General features: G+C 43.7%; 1 protein-coding gene across 12 annotated transcripts in view; it reads right to left on the reverse strand.

The window, feature by feature from the left end:
* klhl22 (kelch-like family member 22) overlaps positions 1-18,872 on the reverse strand; it is a 60,911-nt gene that overhangs the window by 32,698 nt on the left and 9,341 nt on the right. For 5 of the 12 annotated variants that reach the window (XR_013499362.1, XR_013499365.1, XR_013499363.1 and 2 more), the window contains one exon: positions 1,152-1,432. The exons of 3 other annotated variants lie outside the window; for them this stretch is intronic. Coding sequence is in view for 5 of the 9 variants with exons in the window: in XM_078226789.1 (XP_078082915.1) it covers positions 1,152-1,360 (209 nt within the window). In the remaining 4 variants the exon portion in view is untranslated. Of the gene's footprint in view, positions 1-1,127; positions 1,433-12,267; positions 12,329-18,872 lie in introns of all 12 variants that reach the window. 4 more of the 12 variants (XR_013499364.1, XM_078226790.1, XM_078226787.1 and 1 more) reach the window with 2 other exon arrangements.

Raw genomic sequence — 18,872 nt, forward strand, 5'->3', positions numbered from 1 at the left:
CTTTCATGACCTCAGGCCAAACTGCTTTACAACCAATTAAGTAATTTGAGCTGTAGTCACTGTTGTAAAGTAAGAAACGCAAGTCAATGTGTGCAGAGCAAGATCCCACAAGTGTGATGACAGCCAGACAATCTGTTTTTTGTGATGGGATAAATATTGGCCAGACTACCAGGGATTACTCCACTGCTCTTCTTTGAAATAGTGCCATGGGATTCTTTGCCTCCCCGAGAGGGCAGACAGGGCCTCAGTTTACCAGCTCATCCAAACGAGGTCATCTCCAACTGTGCAGCACTTCCTCAGTACCATGCTAGATCTGTATGATCTGAAGAGACTGGGCTTGTTACTGAAACTTGGACTTCAGACCCAATTCTGATGCAAAGGGGAGGCAAATATGAAGTCAACCAACCTATCTTCAAGGGCAAAATGTCTTGACTGGGTAGGCAGATCTGGTTAGCTTGTGGGGGAAAATGTTAGAACCACCTTCAGTCTGAACAGTAAAACCACAAAACTTACCAATGAAGTAAGAACACAGCTGGTTGAAAATGACATTCTAAACGAATGACATGAAATAGGTTAAAACTTTTGTGATCTGGCAAAATTTTCACTTTAAGAGTCATAATGAATACAGTGGGGGCATCACAAGCTGAAAGCCTCTGAACATGGCAGGACCGGAAGCAGTGCTGGTGTGACATAAATAAAGAATTGTCTTCTAATCTGTAGACTATCCCTGTAGATAGTCAGGGATTGGGGATAATTGGATGATGTTCATATGATTTGAGATTTAAAAAATGGATCAAGCATAGCCCATTGTTAACTGTCAATACACAGGGATTATAAATCCGTGGGTATCCGTGCTTTTTCCCACAAAACTGCAATTCATCAGCATAATAAGTATAACATTTCACACCCCTGAACCCACACATAATCCCAAACACAAATTTATATAAATCCCTGACTACAAGCACATAATACACATACAAACACAACTCCAAACACCGTGAAACACACATAAACCCAAACATATATAATCCACACACACACCCCAAAACACATGTGCACAATCTCTCAAACACACACACACACACCACGTAATCCACCCCCAGACACAAAGAACTGCAAACACATACCCACACACAAGACAGGTGCAGTACCTAAAATAGTCACATGATGCTGCCAGAAGTATGCGGTGAGCTTCGATGGGCTTCCCCTCTACAATCAGTGTAACGTCAAATAGGCTTGCACTGTTTCGGAGTGCGACTAGTCCATCAAGCAGAGCCTGGGAATGTGCCGAGCTCTGATAGGTCTGGCTCACTTTTTTCTGACTTTGCTGTTTGTCCTCGTGCTCTTCTGCCATGGTCATTCGAATGCTGCCAATGACAACCAGCCTTCAGGAAAACGCTTTGCCAACAGACAGCTTTCCACATGGACTCTTCTGAAAAATATTGAAAATGCCCCAAAATCATTCAGCGGGCAAGAAACTGGGTGTGCATTATTGGAATGTCACAAATAAAGATCAGAATTGTCTCTGCATTTGTCTTTTCTATGCTAGTTACCACGTAGCCAGGAGGACTAGTGCCATGGATTAGTGAGGAGGAAAAATAAGCAGCAACCAGGGATCCTATAATTAGCCATTATTGTTTGACTCAGGCTGAAAATAGCTGCCTGTAGTCATCCAATGAAGACTGTATCAAGTATGCCTCAAACAGTCCTTCAATTACCAAATATTTTAGACTCACACATGAAGTATATCTGTGTGAGAGAGGAATTCTAGAATAAAATGGTAAAGCAAGGGAGAGAGAAGGGTATAAAGCTGAGGTTAGTGAAAGCCGAGTAGAAATTCAATTCCCTTGCCACTGATTCCATTCACTTCTCTGGCGACTATCTCAGGCTGAAACATCAGTGTCACATCTCACCCTGAGCTGAACTTCCTACTCTGATTCTCTCAGGTTACAAAGTAACCTGGTTGATGACAACTTGCCCCTTTTCTTTCGCCCCACTATATGAGCCCAATCTTGTCCTTACCCAAAACTCTAACATTCCTTGTCCATGAAAGAGCAAAAGTCCAGCTGACCTTGAGCTTTTATACTCAGTGAATACTCTGGGTAAATGTGTTGCTTCCTCTGCTGTAACAATTGTATTGGATCAATAAAAACAGGAATGTACTTGGGACTCTCCTGTGCTCTATGGTTCAGCACAACACCTTGCAATGTAATGAGTCATCACAGAACCCTTCCACTCCAACATCATAAACTGTAGCATTTTATCATTTTAATCCTTAAACTGCACATTGGGAAGATTTTCTTTCAAGTGCAATATCGCTACAATCCACGAACAGTACAGGAATGAGGTTTCACTTCACAGTAGCCTGTTTGGGCTCCATAAGGTCAACTAGGCTACATACAGGAAACTCCATCACCCCAGTAAGCTCACCATTTTTATTACTGTCCTCTCCTTTCTTGAAGGTTTCAATTCCTAATGAGTTTTATGACCACAAGCATCTGTCACCTGTCCTCCACTACCTTACTATAAAGGTGTGAGCCTGCTCAACCACTGCAGGCATTGCAACTGGGAATATCCTCACTTAATATTCACACATAGTTACTTTTCACCAGGGCCAACCACACAGCAATCAGGAGCTAGAAACTCTCTGAACTTCCCAACCCAAACCCAGGGACAGCACTGGTATCAGCGCTTAAATCAGTTAAAGCACAGAATGGCCCTGGCTTTTACCATTAGGAAATCTATCTGAAGTATTGTAAAGATGGCCTACATGCTTATTACAAATGTCTAGGAATGTGACTTGGGCACAGAGCGTGAAGTTGGGGTTTGTTGAGTGAATCTCAAAAGTCTCGCTTAAACAGGGATAAAAAAGCTCTTTACTGGACAGCAGCTGTAATTAGTTAATTAAGTAGCTAATTTAATCTTTTTTTGTATTAGAGTTGACTTATCTCTTCTCGCTGGGCACCTCAGGGGCTGGGGTGTATTATCAACCCCTTTAATCATATTTTAGTTTGATGTTTTAAGCTTCCTTTCCACTTTGTTCTCTGTTTCGTGCGATTCCCTTCTTTTTGGGGGCTGCCCCTTCTAATTTGTCCCTCAGTTAATTTGATTTAGTTTATTCGGTTAATCAAAAAGATTGACTCATCTCTTGAGTTTCATGTGGTATAAATAGAGGTCGTGAGCGAGTGAGTGTTTTTCATCCTCTGCTAGTTGGTGATTTTTTTTGCTTTGTCTCCAAGCTAGGAGGGTGCAACTGAATTCATAAGCTGATTGATCAGTATCCACTATAAGGGATAATAGGATGGGCTGCAGAAAAGAAAACATCAACATTTTAAATAGTCCTTAAAAACCTACAGAAGGCGCTGATTGGTGAGTGTAGATCTGTAATTCTACTAGCACCTAGTTTTAAAGTAAGATATGGCAGGGCAGCTAAATTGAGTGGAATATGCCTCCTGTGGTATATGGGAAGTCATAGAATCATAGAACCCTACAGTGCAGAAAGAGGCCATTTGGCCCATCGAGTCTGCACCGACCACAATCCCACCCAGGCCCTACCCCCATATCCCTACATATTTACCCACTAATCCCTCTAACCTACGCATCTCAGGATACTAAGGGGCAATTTTGAGCATGGCCAATCGACCTAACCCGCACATCTTTGGACTGTGGGAGGAAACCAGAGCACCTGGAGGAAACCCACGCAGACACGAGGAGAATGTGCAAACTCCACACAGACAGTGACCCAAGCCGGGAATCGAACCCAGGTCCCTGGAGCTGTGAAGCAGCAGTGCTAACCACTGGTGATGCCAAGTCATGGACATTTGATGTGGCTTTGACAAACACATCTAAAGTAAGTGACACCAGCTGCAGAAACATGAGGTTTCAGAATTCAACTGGTCACTGTAACATCCACAAAGCTGAGGAATACATCGACAGCGTGTTTAGGGAGCTGGTCACATCACAGGTTAGGAGCATGGGGAATGGGTGACTACCAAAAGTCTAGGAAGTCCTGGCAGGTAATGCCAATCTATCTTGCTCACAAACTGGCTTTCTATTTTGGGTGCTGGTGAGGGTGATAGTTCCTCAGAGGTGTGAAGCAAGAGTCATGTTTGGGGCTTTTGGGTGGACTGCACAGATGGGAAGGAAGAAGGGTGGAAGAGAAATACTGAGAGGATTCAATAGTTAGAGTAATAGACAGGTGTTTCTGCAACTGTAGATGCGAGTCCAGGGTGTGGTATGTTGCTTTGTGTCCGAGTCAAGGATGTCACAGACAGGACATTCTTGAGTAGGAGGGTGGATAGCCAGAGGCCATGGTTTGCATTGTTACCAACAACATAGGTAGAAAGAGGGATTAGGTCCTGAGAGAAGATTTTGGGATTTGGGTGGGACACTAAAAAGCAGGATCTCAGTAGTAATCTCTGGGTTACTCCCAATACCATGTGCCAGTGAGTACAGAAATAGGAGCTCACAGCTAATGAATGCATGGCTGGAGAGATGGTGCAGGAGGAAGGGTTTCCGATTCCTGAGGCATTTGAGCCAGTTCTGGGGGAGGTTGGACCTATACAAACTGATGGTTTGAACTGCAATAGGGAAAGGGTGTGGCCTCCTTGCCAGGAGACTTGCTAGTGCTGTTGGGCAGGGTTTAAACTAGTTGGGAGGAGGATGAGAACTTGGAGAGTGGACTCAGATGGGGCAAAATTGGAAATGGAATATAGAAAATTAATAAGTGAGTCTGGATGGCAGAGGAAACAAAGGTTAGAGAATAAAAATAATTTGGCAGTGTTCCAGCTGTGAGGAGGAATGAAATGTTAGAAGGATCATCAATTTGAGGCCATATGGATTGACGTTATGAAAAGAAATGGGGCAGTCACACTACTGGGAGTGTACTATTAACCCCCAAACAGTCAGGGGGAGATAAAAGAGCATATCTCTGTGGCACAAAAACAATAGGGAAATAATAGCAGGGGATATTAAATACCCTGATATTAACTGGGATAATTTTAGTGAAAGGAATGAAGGGAATAGAATTCTTAAGGTGTGTTCAAGAGAACTGTAGCTTGTAGAACAAGAGAGGACACGGTTCTGGACTTAGTTTTAGGTACACAAGCTGCTCAGGGTTGAGCAGTGGGTGTAGCATTTTGGAGTGATCATAATCCAGTTAGTTTTAACATAATTATGGAAAAGGACAAAAACAACAGAAAGCCAAGTTGTGCGTAAGGCCAATTTTGCTAAGTTGGGAAGTGATTTAGCAAAAGTGGACACTAAACAGCTAATTGAAAGTGAATCAGAGTCAGAGCAGTCGGAGGCATTCAAAGAGGAGATTCAAGGGATTCAGAATAAACAAGTTCTCAGTGGGATGGCCAAATATAGAGCCCCACTGGATGTCAACGAACTTGCAGGTAAGATAAGGCAGAAAAGGAAAGCGTACGTCAGTCACTGAGAACTCAATACTACAGAAAGTCAAGAGGAATATAGAAAACAGAGGGGTGAAATTATGAAAGCAAAGAGGGCACGGAAGAATATTTGCAAACAAAATCAAGGTGAACCCAAAGATGTTTTATCAACACATTTGAAGGATAACAAGTAAAGAGTGTGGTCCATATGTCTGGAGGCAGAAGATGTGGGTATGGCTCTTAATAAATCCTTTGCATCTCATAGTGTGATAGAGTCACAGGCCCTTCGGCCCAACTTGTCCATGCCACCCTTTTGTTTTAAACCCCTAAGCTAGTCTCAATTGCCTGCATTTGGCCCATATCCCTCCATACCCATCTTACCCATGTAACTGTCTAAACGCTTTTTAAAAAACAAAGTTGTACCCGTCTCTACTACTACCTCTGGCAGACGCTAGCTGTTCCAGACACTCATCACCCTCTGTGTGAAAAAATTGCCCCTCTGGACACTTTTGTATCTCTCCCCTGTCACCTTAAACCTATGCCCTCTAGTTTTAGACTCCCCTATCTTTGGGAAAAGACATTGACTATCTAACTGATCTATGTCCCTCATTATTTTATAGACCTCTATAAGATCACCCCTCAGCCTTCTACGCTCCAGAGAAAAAAGTCCCAGTCTATCCAGCCTCTCCTTATAACTCAAACCATCAAGTCCCAGTAGCATCCCAGTAAATCTCTTCTGCACTCTTTCTAGTTTAATAATATCCTTTCTATAATAGGGTGACCAGAACTGTACACAGTATTCCAAGTGCGGCCTTAACAATGTCTTGTACAACTTCAACAAGACGTCCCAAGCATCCTGAATGCCTTTTTCACCACTCTATCCACCTGTGACTCCACTTTCAAGGAGCTATGAACATGTAGCCCGAGATCTCTTTGTTCGGGAACTCTCCCCAACGTCCTACCATTAACTGAGTAAGTCATGCCCTGGTTCAATCTACCAAAATGCATCACCTTGCATTTATCTAAATTAAACTCTATCTGCCATTCATCAGCCCACTGGCCCAATTGATCAAGATCCCGTTGCAATCGGTGATAACCTTCTTCACTGTCCACTATGCCACCAACCTTGGTGTCATCTGCAAACTTACTAACCATGCCTCCTATATTCTCATCCAAATCATTAATATAAATGACAAATAACAGTGGACCCAGCACTGAGCCCTGAGGCACACCACTGGTCACAGGCTTTCAGTTTGAAAAACAACACTCTACAACCACCTTCTGGATTCTGTCATCAAGGCAGTTTCGTATCCATTTAGCTACTGCACCCTGGATCCTATGATGCAACAACCTACCATGCGATACCTTGTCAAAGGCCTTGCTAAAGTCCATGTAGACAACATCAACTGCACTGCCCTCATCTACCTTCTTCGCTACTCCTTCAAAAAATTCAATCAAATTTGTGAGACATGATTTTCCACTCACAAAGCTATGCTGACTGTCCCTAGTCAGTCCTTGCATCTCTAAATGCCTGTAGATCCTGTCTCTGAAAATATCTTCCAACAACTTACCCACCACAGATGTGAGGCTCACCAGCCTGTAGTTTTCAGGCTTTTCCCTGCAGCCCTTTTTAAACAAAGACACAACATTTGCCACCCTCAATCTTCAGGCACCTCACCTGTGACTATCGATGATTCAAATATCTCTGCTCGGGGACCCGCAATTTCCTCCCTAGCCTCCCACAATGTCCTGGGCTTACACTTCATCAGGTCCTGGGGATTTATCTACCTTGATGCGCTTTAAGACTTCCAGCATCTCCTTCTCTGTAATATGTACACTCCTCAAGACATCACTATTTATTTCCCCAAGTTCCCTAACATCCATACTTTTCTCAACAATAAATACTGATGAGAAATATTCATTTAGGATCTCACCCATCTCTTGTAGATCTGCATATAGATGACCTTGCTGATCCTTAACAGGCCCTACTCTCTCCCGAGTTACTCTTTTGCCCCTTATGTATTTGTAGAAGCTCTTTGGATTCTCCTTTGCCTTATCTGCCAAAACAATCTCGTGTCCCTTTTTGCTCTCCTGATTTCTCTCTTAACTCTACTCCTACACCCCCTATACTCTTTAAGGGATTCACTTGATCCCAGCTGCCTATGCATGTCATGAGCCTCCTTCTTCTTCTTGACCAGGGCCTCAATATCCCGAATCATCCAGGGTTCCCGACTTCTACCAGCCTTGCCCTTCACTCTAAGAGGAATGTGCTTACCCTGAACCCCGGTTAACATACTTTTGAAAGCCCCCCACTTACCAGACGTCCCTTTGCCTTCCCATAGACTCCCCCAATTAACTTTTGAAAGTTCCTACCCGATACCATCAAAATCGGCCTTGCCCCAATTTAGAATTTTAACTTTTGGGCCAAACCTATCATTCTCCATAGCTATCTTAAAACTAATAGAATTATGGTCCCTGGTCCCAAAGTGATCCCTCACTACACTTCTGTCACCTGCCCTTCCTTATTTCCCAAGAGGAGGTCAAGTTTTGCCTCCCCTCTAGTCGGGCCATCCATATACTGAATGAGAAATTCCTCCTGAATACACTCAACAAATTTCTCTCCATCCAACCCTCTAATACTATGGTTTTCCCAGTCAATGTTGGGAAAGTTAAAATCTCCGACTATTACCACCCTATTTTTCTTGGAGCTATCTGTAATCTAAACATATTTGCTCCTCAATTTCCCGCTGACTATTTAGGGGCCTATAGTACAACCTATCAAAGTGATTTCCCCCTTCTTATTTCTCAGTTCTACCCATATAGACTCAGTGGCCGAACCCTCGGATATATCCCATCTCAGTACTGCCGTGATGGTTTCCCTAATCAAAAGAGCAACTCTCCCTCCTCTCTCACCTCTTGTTCTATCTTTCCTATAGCATCTGTACCTGGAACATTGAGCTGCCAGTCCTGTCCCTCCCTTAGCCAAGTTTCAGCAATTGTTATAATATCCCAGTCCCATGTACCCATCAATGCCCTGAGTTCATCTGCCTTGCCCGTCAGGCCTCTTGCATTGAAATAAATGCAGTTTAATCTGGACTTTGCTTGCTCTGTGCTCTGCTTTTGCCTGATCTATCTGGTACTAGGATTACTCCACATCTCCACATCATGACTAGGATTACTGACACTACCTTTACTACTTAATGTGCTCTCTTTAACTTCTGCGCTATCCTCAACCTTCTCTTTTGTCTCCCTACTGCTTTGTCCCAGCCCCCTGCCAAACTAGTTTAAACCCTCCCGAGTGCCTCTAGCAAATCTCCCCGCCAGGATATTAGTCCTCCTCCAGTTCAGGTGTAAACCATTCCTCTTGAACAGGTCAACCCTTCCCCAGAAGAGATCCCAATGATCCAAAAATCTAAATCCCTGCCCCTGCACCAGCTCTCAAGCCATGCATTCATCTGCCTGCTCCCCCTATGCCTACTCTCACTACTCTCTGCCTTCACAAAAGGGGGGGGCGGCGATGCAGTTGAGGAGGATGTGATAAAAATAGGAAGAGAGGAAGTATTAAGGGGATTAACATCCCTGAAAGTGAATAAATCACCAGGGCAGGATGAAATGTACCCCAGGCTATAAAAAGCTAAGGGGGAAAAGTGGACGGTCTGACCATCATTTTCCAATCCTCACTGGATACAGGTCTGGTGTCAGAGGATTAGAGGTCTGCTAACATTGTACTTTTGCTTAAAAAGGGAGGGAGGAATAGACAGAATAAATACAGGCCAGTTAGTCTAACCTTGGAGGTGGGCAAATTACTGGAATCAATTCAGAGAGACAGGGTTTGCTGTAACTTAGGCACGGATTAATCATGGATAATCAGCATGGATTTAAGGGAAGGTCATGTCTGACTTGTTTGAATTTTTGAAGCAGTAAGAAGGATTGGTGAGGGTAGGATAATTGATGTGGTCTTAATGGATTTTAGCAAGGTTTTTGATAAAATACAAAATAGAATCCCTAGAAGATGCAGAAGGAGGCCATTCGGCCTATCGAGCCTGCACCAACAACAATCCCACTCAAACCCTATCCCCATAAACCATGTATTTACCCTGCTAATCCCCCGGGATAGGGAGCAATTTAGCCTGGCCAATCAACCTAACCCGCACATCTTTGGAGTGTGGGAGGAAAGTGGAGCATCCGGAGGAAACCCTGGCAGACTGTGTCCCACATGGCAGACTGCATTTAAAAATAAAAGCCCTGAGGATCCAGAGGTAGCAAGCTGGATACTAAATTGACTCAGTGGCAGGAAACAAAAAGTAATTGCTAACAGGTGTTTTTGCGAAGACTGTTTCCAGTGGAGTTCTGCAGAGTTCAGTGTGAGGTCTCCAGTTTTTTTTAATGGTACATATTGGGCGCGATTTACGAGCGTTGCGCTCGTTTTCGGGCGCGGAAACTTGATAAAGTTGGGTATGAGGCGAGTAGCGCGATCCGCGCCCGCCTCCACGTCTATTACCCTTTACCAAGGCCCGAAAATGGCCGCAATCGGGTCCACGCCTGAAACGGGCGTGACAGCCATTTAAATGTATTTGCATGCATTTAAATTGACTTAATGTGTTGCACGCCCAACTTTACCGGCACTTCCCCTTTACCACCGTGTTCACCCATCCAGAATCAGACATGCTCTTAAAAGTCCAATTCGGGCACTCCAGTTAGTGAGGAGGTAGGTGCCTAGCGTCTGATGGCTCTCTGCTTGAGATTGGTGGGGGGGCGGGGGGAGTCCCATGCCACTCTGCCTGAGACCAGCGGGGGGAAAGGAGGGGATCCGCTGCCACTCTGCCTGAGATCGGTGGAGAAGGTGGGGTGGGGGGCGGGAGGGCGTCCGCTACCACTCTGACTGTGATCACTGGACTGGAAGGGGGGTCCACTGCCACTCTGCCTGTGATCACTGGAGGGGGTAGGGGGGTCCGCTGCCACTCTGCCTGTGATCAGTGGGGGGGGGGGGGGGGGTCCGCGATCGGTCTGGGTGGCAGGGGGTGGGGGATGAGGAGGTCAGTAATGTTGGGGGGTGGGCCAATGTCTGTGAGGGCCGGGGGGGTGGGGGGGGGCATTAGCCGGCCCGGGAGGGATGTGGCGGGGACTCACATTCTATCTTTTTTTTCTGCACATGCGCAGTTGGAGGTGCTGATCGGAGCTGCAGGATTTTGGGCACATTAAGCTCCACCCACAGACCTCTGCAGCGTGAATCGGAATTGCTGATATTTTTTCAGGCAGAGTGCATATGGGGGCGCCTGAGAACGGGTCTAAAAGTCCGATCTGAAACACTCTCAGTTTCAAGTCCGCCCAGCCCTTAGAATCAAAATGGTAAAATAGGGCCCATTAAGTTTGGATGTAAATGTCGAAAGGGAGAACGGTCAAGATGTTTGCAGAAAACACAAGTATTGGCCACGAGGTTGACAGTGAGGGGGATAGCTGTAGACAGCAGGAAGATGTCAATGGACTGGTCAGATGAGCAGAAAAGTGGCAAATGGAATTCAACCCAGAGGAGCTTGAGATGATGCAGTTGCAGAGTTCAAGCAAGGCAATGTAATATACAATAAATAGGAGGATACTGAGAGATGTAGAGAAAGTGAGGGACTGTGGATTGAATGTCCACATATCCCTGAAGGTAGCAAGACAGGTCAATAATAGAATCCTTTCCTTAATTAGCAAAGGCATCTGGGATCCTTTTCTTTATTAGCCAAGGCATAGAATAGAAGAGTAGGGATTCTTCTATTCTATGCATAAAACATTAGTTTGGCCACAACGAGTACTGTATGCAGTTCTAGTCACCTCATTATATGAGGATGTAATTGCACTGAGGCTACAAAGGAGATATACAAAGATGTTGCCATTTGCAGCTATAAGGTATGATTATATAGGCTGAAGTTGTTCTCCTTGGAACAGAGGAGGCTGAGAAGAGATTTGATTGAGATGTACAAAATTGTGAAAGACCTAGATAACAGAAGGGCCTATTTACTTTAACAGACGTCAGTGACTAGGGGGTATAGATTTAAAGTGATTGCTGGAAGGATTAGAGGGGGGATAGAAATTTGTTTTCACTGAGTGGTCAATGTCTAGAACTCACTGCCTGAATGAATCATAGAGGCATAAAACCTCATCTCATTTAAAAGGTGTCTAGGTGTGTGGGTTAAGTTGATTGGCCATGCTGAATTGCCTCTTAGTCAGGGGGATTAGCAGGGTAAATATGTAGGGTTACAGGGCTATGCCGTGGGTGGAACTGATTGTTGTTGGTGCAGGCTCAATGGGCCGAATGGCCTCTTTCTGCACTGCAGGGATTCTGTGTGCATCTGAAGTACCATAACCTGCAGGGCTATGGACCAAATGCTAGAAAGAGATTAGGCTGGGTGGCTCATTCTTTTAGCCTGCACGTACATGATGGGCCAAATAGTCGCCTTCTGTGCCGCAAGCCTTTTATGATTGCATTGAAAGAATAACCTTTAAAGTGCAACTTGTTCAAACATGCTTCTAAAACCTCTCTATGGTTTATCTCTTCTTCATCTTCCAGTCACTCATGAAGTGAGAAGGCTACTGACTATTATTGGTCCAAAAGTAATCCTCCCCCTGCATGCAGGTTGCCTAACGGTGTTTTCCTGCTAACCCAGTTTTACAGTACACCAGCAGACTGCACAGTCCCCCTTATGCTGGGTTTTACCCCTTTCATAATTGTGGTTTCTTTGTGATTTTAACAACTTGCATTTATATAGCACTGAAACATCTTGGAACATTTTCCTAATAATGTTATCAGAAAAAAGTGACACAGAACCACACAAGGAAATATTAGGACAGGTGACCAAAAGTTCAGTCCGAACCCAAGGTCACTACTCACAGTTACTGCTCCGAGAGATCAAAACTCACAACATACAAGTAACTCAGCGAGTTGTTGCGATCTGTAATGCACAGGTGCAAGGATAGTGAAAGCAGGTTCAATAGCAACTTTCAAAAGGAAATTTGATAAGTGCTTAAGAGGTAAAAATCAAAAGGTTGTGGGGAAAGAGCGAGGAATGGGAGTAATTGGACAGCTCTTTCAAAGAGCCAGCAAAGGCACAATGGATTGATTAGTTTTCTTCGGTGCTGTATCATTCAATGATAAAATTAAAAATGGATAAACTGTAAAGCATACTAAAACATGAAGATTCAACTCTGACAGACAAGTACTTACTTCAGCAATCAAGAGAAAGTCATAGATTATAGCAGTCACATAACTTACTCAAGCTATCCGGCTATGTGCAGTGATTCTAGAAACGTACCATGGTTGCAAATTTCACTTTGCAATACAGTGCAACACTATTGTGACCTTCAGAGAACAGGAAGAACAATGCGGAAGAACGTTTATTTGCACAAAGTTCCCTAATAGGCCTAAGTATGATAATCATCTAGTGACAGTTTCACTTTTCCTCTCTCAAACAGTAAGCAAATTTAAGCCATTTGGCCAAATAATGGTTTAAGATTTCAAGAGTAATCAGTCCCTAAATCAGTCCCTCTCAATTACAAGGGAGGAAGTGTTAGGTTTTTTAGGAAACATTAAGACAAGACAAATCCCCAGGGCTGGATGGCATCTATCCTAGACTCCTCAGGGAGGCGAGAGATGCAATTGCTGGGCCTCTAACAGAAATCTTTGTCTCTCCACTGGACACAGGTGAGGTCCCAGAGGATTGGAGGATAGCAAATGTGGTCCCGTTATTTAAGAAGGGTAGCAAGGATAACCCGGGTAATTATAGGCCGGTGAGCTTGACAATGGAAGTTGTTGGAGAAGATTCTTAGAGATAGGATATATGCGCATTTAGAACTGAATAATCTCATTAGCGATAGACAGCATGGTTTTGTACGAGGGAGGTCATGCCTCACAAATTCGGTAAATTTTTTGAGGAGGTGACAAAATCGATTGATGAGGGAAGGGCCGTGGATGTCGTCTACATGGATTTTAGTAAAGCGTTTGACAAGGTCCCTCATGGCAGGCTGGTGCAAAAGGTTAAATCTCACAGGCTAAAAGATGAGCTAGCTAGATGGGTGGAGAACTGGCTTAGCCATAGAACAGTAAGAAGTCTCACAACACCAGGTTAAAGTCCAACAGGTTTATTTGGTAGCAAATACCAAATAGTATTTGGTAGCAAATACCAATGGTATTTGCTACCAAATAAACCTGTTGGACTTTAACCTGGTGTTGTGAGACTTCTTACTGTGCTTACCCCAGTCCAACGCCGGCATCTCCACATCATGATTAGCCATAGAAGACAGAGGGTAACAGTGGAGGGGTCTTTTTCCAGTTGGAGGTCTGTGACTAGTGGTGTTCTGCAGGGCTCTGTACTGGGACCTCTGCTGTTTGTGATATATATAAATGATTTGGAGGAAGATGTAGCTGCTGTGATCAGTAAGTTTGCGGATGACACAAAGATTGCTGGAGTTGCGGATAGTGATGAACATTGTCAGAGAATACAGCAGGATATAGATAGGCTGGAACATTGGGCAGAGAAATGGCAGATGGAATTTAATCCAAACAAATGCGAAGTGATGCATTTCGGTAGATCTAATGTAAGGGGGAGCTATACAATAAATGGCAGAACCATCAGTATAGACACACAGAGGGACCTGGGTGTACAAGTCCACAGATCCTTAAAGGTGGCAGCGCAGGTGGAGAGGGTGGTGAAGAAGGCATATGGCATGCTTGCCTTTATTGGACGAGGCATAGAATATAAAAGTTGGCACATGATGTTGCAGCTGTATAGAACGATGGTTAGGCCACAATTGAAATACTGTGTCCAGTTCTGGTTGCCACACTACCAGAAGGACGTGGAGGCTTTGGAGAGAGTGCAGAGAAGGTTTACCAGGATGTTGCCTGGTATGGAGGGTCTTAGCTATGAGGAGAGATTGGGTAAACTGGGATTGTTCTCCCTGGAAAGACGGAGGATGAGGGGCGGCCTAATAGAGGTGTATAAAATTATGAAGGCCATAGATAGGGTGAACAGTGGGAAGCTTTTTCCCAGGTCGGAGGTGACAAACACAAGGGGTCACAGGTTCAAGGTGAGGGGGGCAAGATTCAACACAGATGTCAGGGGGACGTATTTTACACAGAGGGTGGTGGGGGTCTGGAATGCACTGCCAAGCAAGGTGATTGAGGCCGGCACGCTGGGATCGTTTTAAGACTTATCTAGATAGCCATATGAATAGACTGGGAATAGAGGGATACAAAAGAATGTTCTAGTGGGCACATGAGCGGCGCAGGCTTGGAGGGCCGAAGGGCCTGTTCCTGTGCTGTATTGTTCTTTGTAAATATCATACTTAAAAGAGGTTACCCACCAACAATTTAAACACAAAATATACATAAATATCTCTCCACATTGGGTAGTGAGGTTACTCCATGAGCATCTTGAGACTGGGATTTTCTGCTGCCACAGGGGATGCAGCTGGCCAGCTAAAAGTCTCTGCGCCACTGACAGTAGATGGTGGGTGGGGCAGGAAAATCTCAGCCTGAGTCTTACAGGAATTTCCCAGACTCTCTCCCTGGTTAATGTTGGATTAGCTGATCTCCACAATTACTACTGAAACTTTAACATAGTAAGATATCCCAAGCCATTTCACAGGAATGTAATTAAGCATGATTCAACACCAAGCCTCATCAGGGGGTATTGGGATTGAAGATGATCAAATGTTTGGTCAAAGACATGGGTTTAAGGGACAACTTCAAGGTGGAAAGGGGGCTAGAAAGGTGAATGGGAATTAAGAAGCTACAATTGGCATCAGTGCTCTGCATAAAGAAAGAAATCAACCAGGATTGCCACAAGACTTTGCAGATTTCATAAGAACATAATAAAGAGGAGAAGGGGTAGACATGAGTTGATCCTTTTCCACTATTCACCGATCCTTGGCCTCAACTCCACTTTCCTGCCTTCTCCCTAAATTCCTTGACTCCAAAAAAACATTTGTACGGTGAATGGTAGAAATTCACCTCAGAATCAGAAGGTTGTGGGTTCAAGTTCCATCCCAGAAACATGAGCACGTAATATAGGTTGACACTTCAGTGCAATATTGAGGGAATGCTGCACTACCAAAGATTCAGATAAGACTTTAAACTGAGGTCCCATCTACCATCTCAGGTGAATGTAAAAACCCACAGCCTATTGTGTAAAAGACCATGGGAATTCTCCCTGATATCCTCATAGAAATCATAGAAACCCTACAGTACAGAAAGAGGCCATTCAGCCCATCGAGTCTGCACCGACCACAATCCCACCCAGGCCCTACCCCCATATCTACCCACTAATCCCTCCAACCTATGCATCTCAGGACACTAAGGGCAATTTTCAGCATGGCCAATCAACCTAGCCCGCACATCTTTGGACTGTGGGAGGAAACCGGAGCACCCGGAGGAAACCCACGCAGACACGAGGAGAATGTGCAAACTCCACACAGACAGTGACCCAAGCCGGGAATCGAACCCAGGTCCCTGGAGCTGTGAAGCAGCAGTGCTAACCACTGTGCTACCGTGCCGCCCTTGCTGACCAATATCTATCCGTTAACATCGCCAGAACAGTTGATCCAGTCTACCACATTGTGTTTGAGGAAGTTGCTGTGTGCAAATTGGTTATATTACAACTGTGACTACATTTCAAAGGTACTTTATTGATTGTAATGTGCTGTGGGACATCTTGAGAAAGGCCCTATATAAATTTCTTCAGTAAGCTGAAGTGCAGGAGAAAAGTAGTGCAAATCCTTTGTGCCTTTTCTGCACTGAGTAGGGCTTTGCCCAAACTCCCCTGATGTCTTTACTGGAAGAGGGCATAATGTTGAAAATTACATGCCAATTGGCAGCTGGCCTGAACTCCAAGTTCATCTACAAATACTGGATGCAAACCATAGGCTGAATGCCCATTAATACCTGGCACTTCTGCTTCTCCAGCTGCCACAGCAGTTTTGCTACTTCAGCACCTAAAGAACACATCAGCATGACCTGTCCAGCAGCATCCAGGAAAGTCTTACATGGTGACATTTATATCTTGTGCAAGTGACATGACATTTATATTTTGAACAAAAATTTTTTAAAAACACATTATCAATAACATTTAAATGAAAAATACATTCTTTGTAATTTTCCTCTTAATATTTTATAATTATCATCCATGCAGCATTATAGGATTAGGATGAATCGTTCCAAGGCTCCCTTCCTGCCCCAAGTCTCCAGAGCACTAACACAAGGTAATCTGGGCCTGCAACCAAAGGTATGCACATTATTTTATTTGAGCCCAAGAGGAAATATGGTGCTGGGAGTTGTCAATCTGACATTGCTTACTTCTGCTGCACTCTACCCGAATGGCCAACACAGGAAAACTAGAGCTAACTTGTTTTATTTGAACAATTTAGACCAAAAGCATATACAATTACATATGATGATTTTTTTTTAGAATCCCCTCCGCCAAAGGTTTATGGATTCTGGAACAACTGAAGCTTTTATGACAATAATCTTTATTAAGAAAGGATTTCATGGGTTATAGAACAAAGGTGGGCAAATGGAACTCAGGTATGGATCAGCCATGATCGAACTGAATGGAAGAGCAGGCCTGAGGGGCTGAATGGCCTCCCCCTGTTCTTAATGTTATCATGATCTGAAATGCACTGCCCAAAAAGGCAGCATATTCAGCAAATTTCAAAAGGGCATTGGATATACACTTGGAGTCATGGAGAAAGAGAATGCTGAATGGAACTCATTGGATAACTTTTTCAAAAAACCGACAATGGCCAAATGTCCCATTTCTGTGCTGTATGATTCTATGATTTTTAATTCAGTATCAAGAGAAACAATTTTGTTTAAAAAATAAGTCCATCATATTTGACCATAAAATAATGAAAATGGAAAAACAGAACTGGAGAGTCGCCATTACCTCTGCATATATAGAACTGATATTATACCAACTTATCACCATTAGAATCTTAAAGAGATAGGTCTCAAATATCAATCAGAACAAAAAGAATGTTTTTCAGGTTAACTTTGGAAACTTTATTGGTGAAAGTTTTTCAAAGTCATCATTTCTACAAACAGCCACTGCTCTTTAAAAAGCCTTTCAACCAAGTGAGCAGAACACTACAGCAGGAGAATCCAGATGGAGGTTAAACGGAAAGGGACCACCCAACAGAAGTACAACTAAGATGAAAGCTATTAAGAATGTTGACCATGAGATATTTACGCACAGGAAAATGAGGTCTAATACATGAGGGGAAGAGATGTCTAAAGTTATCAAATAATAGTGTGCACCAAGTTGTACAAAAAGGTTTGTTCTGAGAACCTGCAGTATTTTCCTGCAATTCAGTGTTCAATTTGATCATTTCTCTCCAGGACATTGTCGGTACATTGAGCAATTTTGGGGGAAATGCTCATTACATAGAGAATGAACCTCCACCATCTCGCTCTCACCAAGCACCAGCCAGGAAAGGTCGCAAAGAAATATTGCAGATATGAAATAAGCATTCATTTAATTTTCAGGCTTAAATATAATAAGGTGATAACTTTGGTATTGTAACTTTGAACCCAGTTGGCAGAGAGTGGGACTTCATTGGGTCACTAACTGTCACTGTGCACTCTGTTGCTCAAAGGGCTTTTAATAACAACAGCCTGTATTTATCTAGCCCCTTTAATATAGAAAAACATCCATAAGCACTTTGCAGAGATGTAATCTAAAGAAAAAGGGCACTGTGCGAGCCGCTATTAAGTGGGATGACTAAAAGCTTGGCTAAGGACTTGGGTTTAAGCAGGGTCTTAAAGAAGAGGGAGTAGGAGAGCCTTAGGGATCAAGGAGGAAATTCTAGAACGTGGGGCTTGGGTAGCTGAGGACACAGATGCCAACGATGCATTTTTCATTAGGTAATTCAATAAGTAGGAGCAGTAGATCATATGGCCTGTCGTGCCTACTCCCCCATTCAATACGATCATGGCTGAACTTGGGCTTCAACTCCACTTTCCCGCCTTTTCCTGTATCCCTTGATAACAAAAATCTGTTTATCCCAGTTTTAAATTCAATAACAAAGCATCCACAACTTTCTGGATAGACAATTCCAAAGAGTCACACCCTTTGAATGTAGTAATTTCTCCTCATCTCAGTCCTAAATGATTGGTCCCTTATCCTGAGACTCTGCCCCTATGTTATAGATCCCCCACCAGCAGAAACAATCTGTGTCTAGCCTATTAAGCCCCTTGAATCTTGGTAAGTTAATGACCTATTTTTAAAATCTGGATCCTTATAATATACTTGTATAAAAGCACCTTTTATAGTCTTATCCAAAAGACTCTCTCAGTCCTTTCTCAGTACAGCACTCGAATGCTAGGATTTAGATCCCGGGAGTGGAGCATAAACCCACAATTTTCTGACTCAGAGGTAACAGTGCTACCACTGAGCCGCTTCCAAAATTTAAAATTAAAAGTCTTTTCGAAAGTTTCACATCATT

Source organism: Mustelus asterias, chromosome 13, assembly GCF_964213995.1.
Source record: "Mustelus asterias chromosome 13, sMusAst1.hap1.1, whole genome shotgun sequence".
NCBI classification, from domain to species: domain Eukaryota; kingdom Metazoa; phylum Chordata; class Chondrichthyes; order Carcharhiniformes; family Triakidae; genus Mustelus; species Mustelus asterias.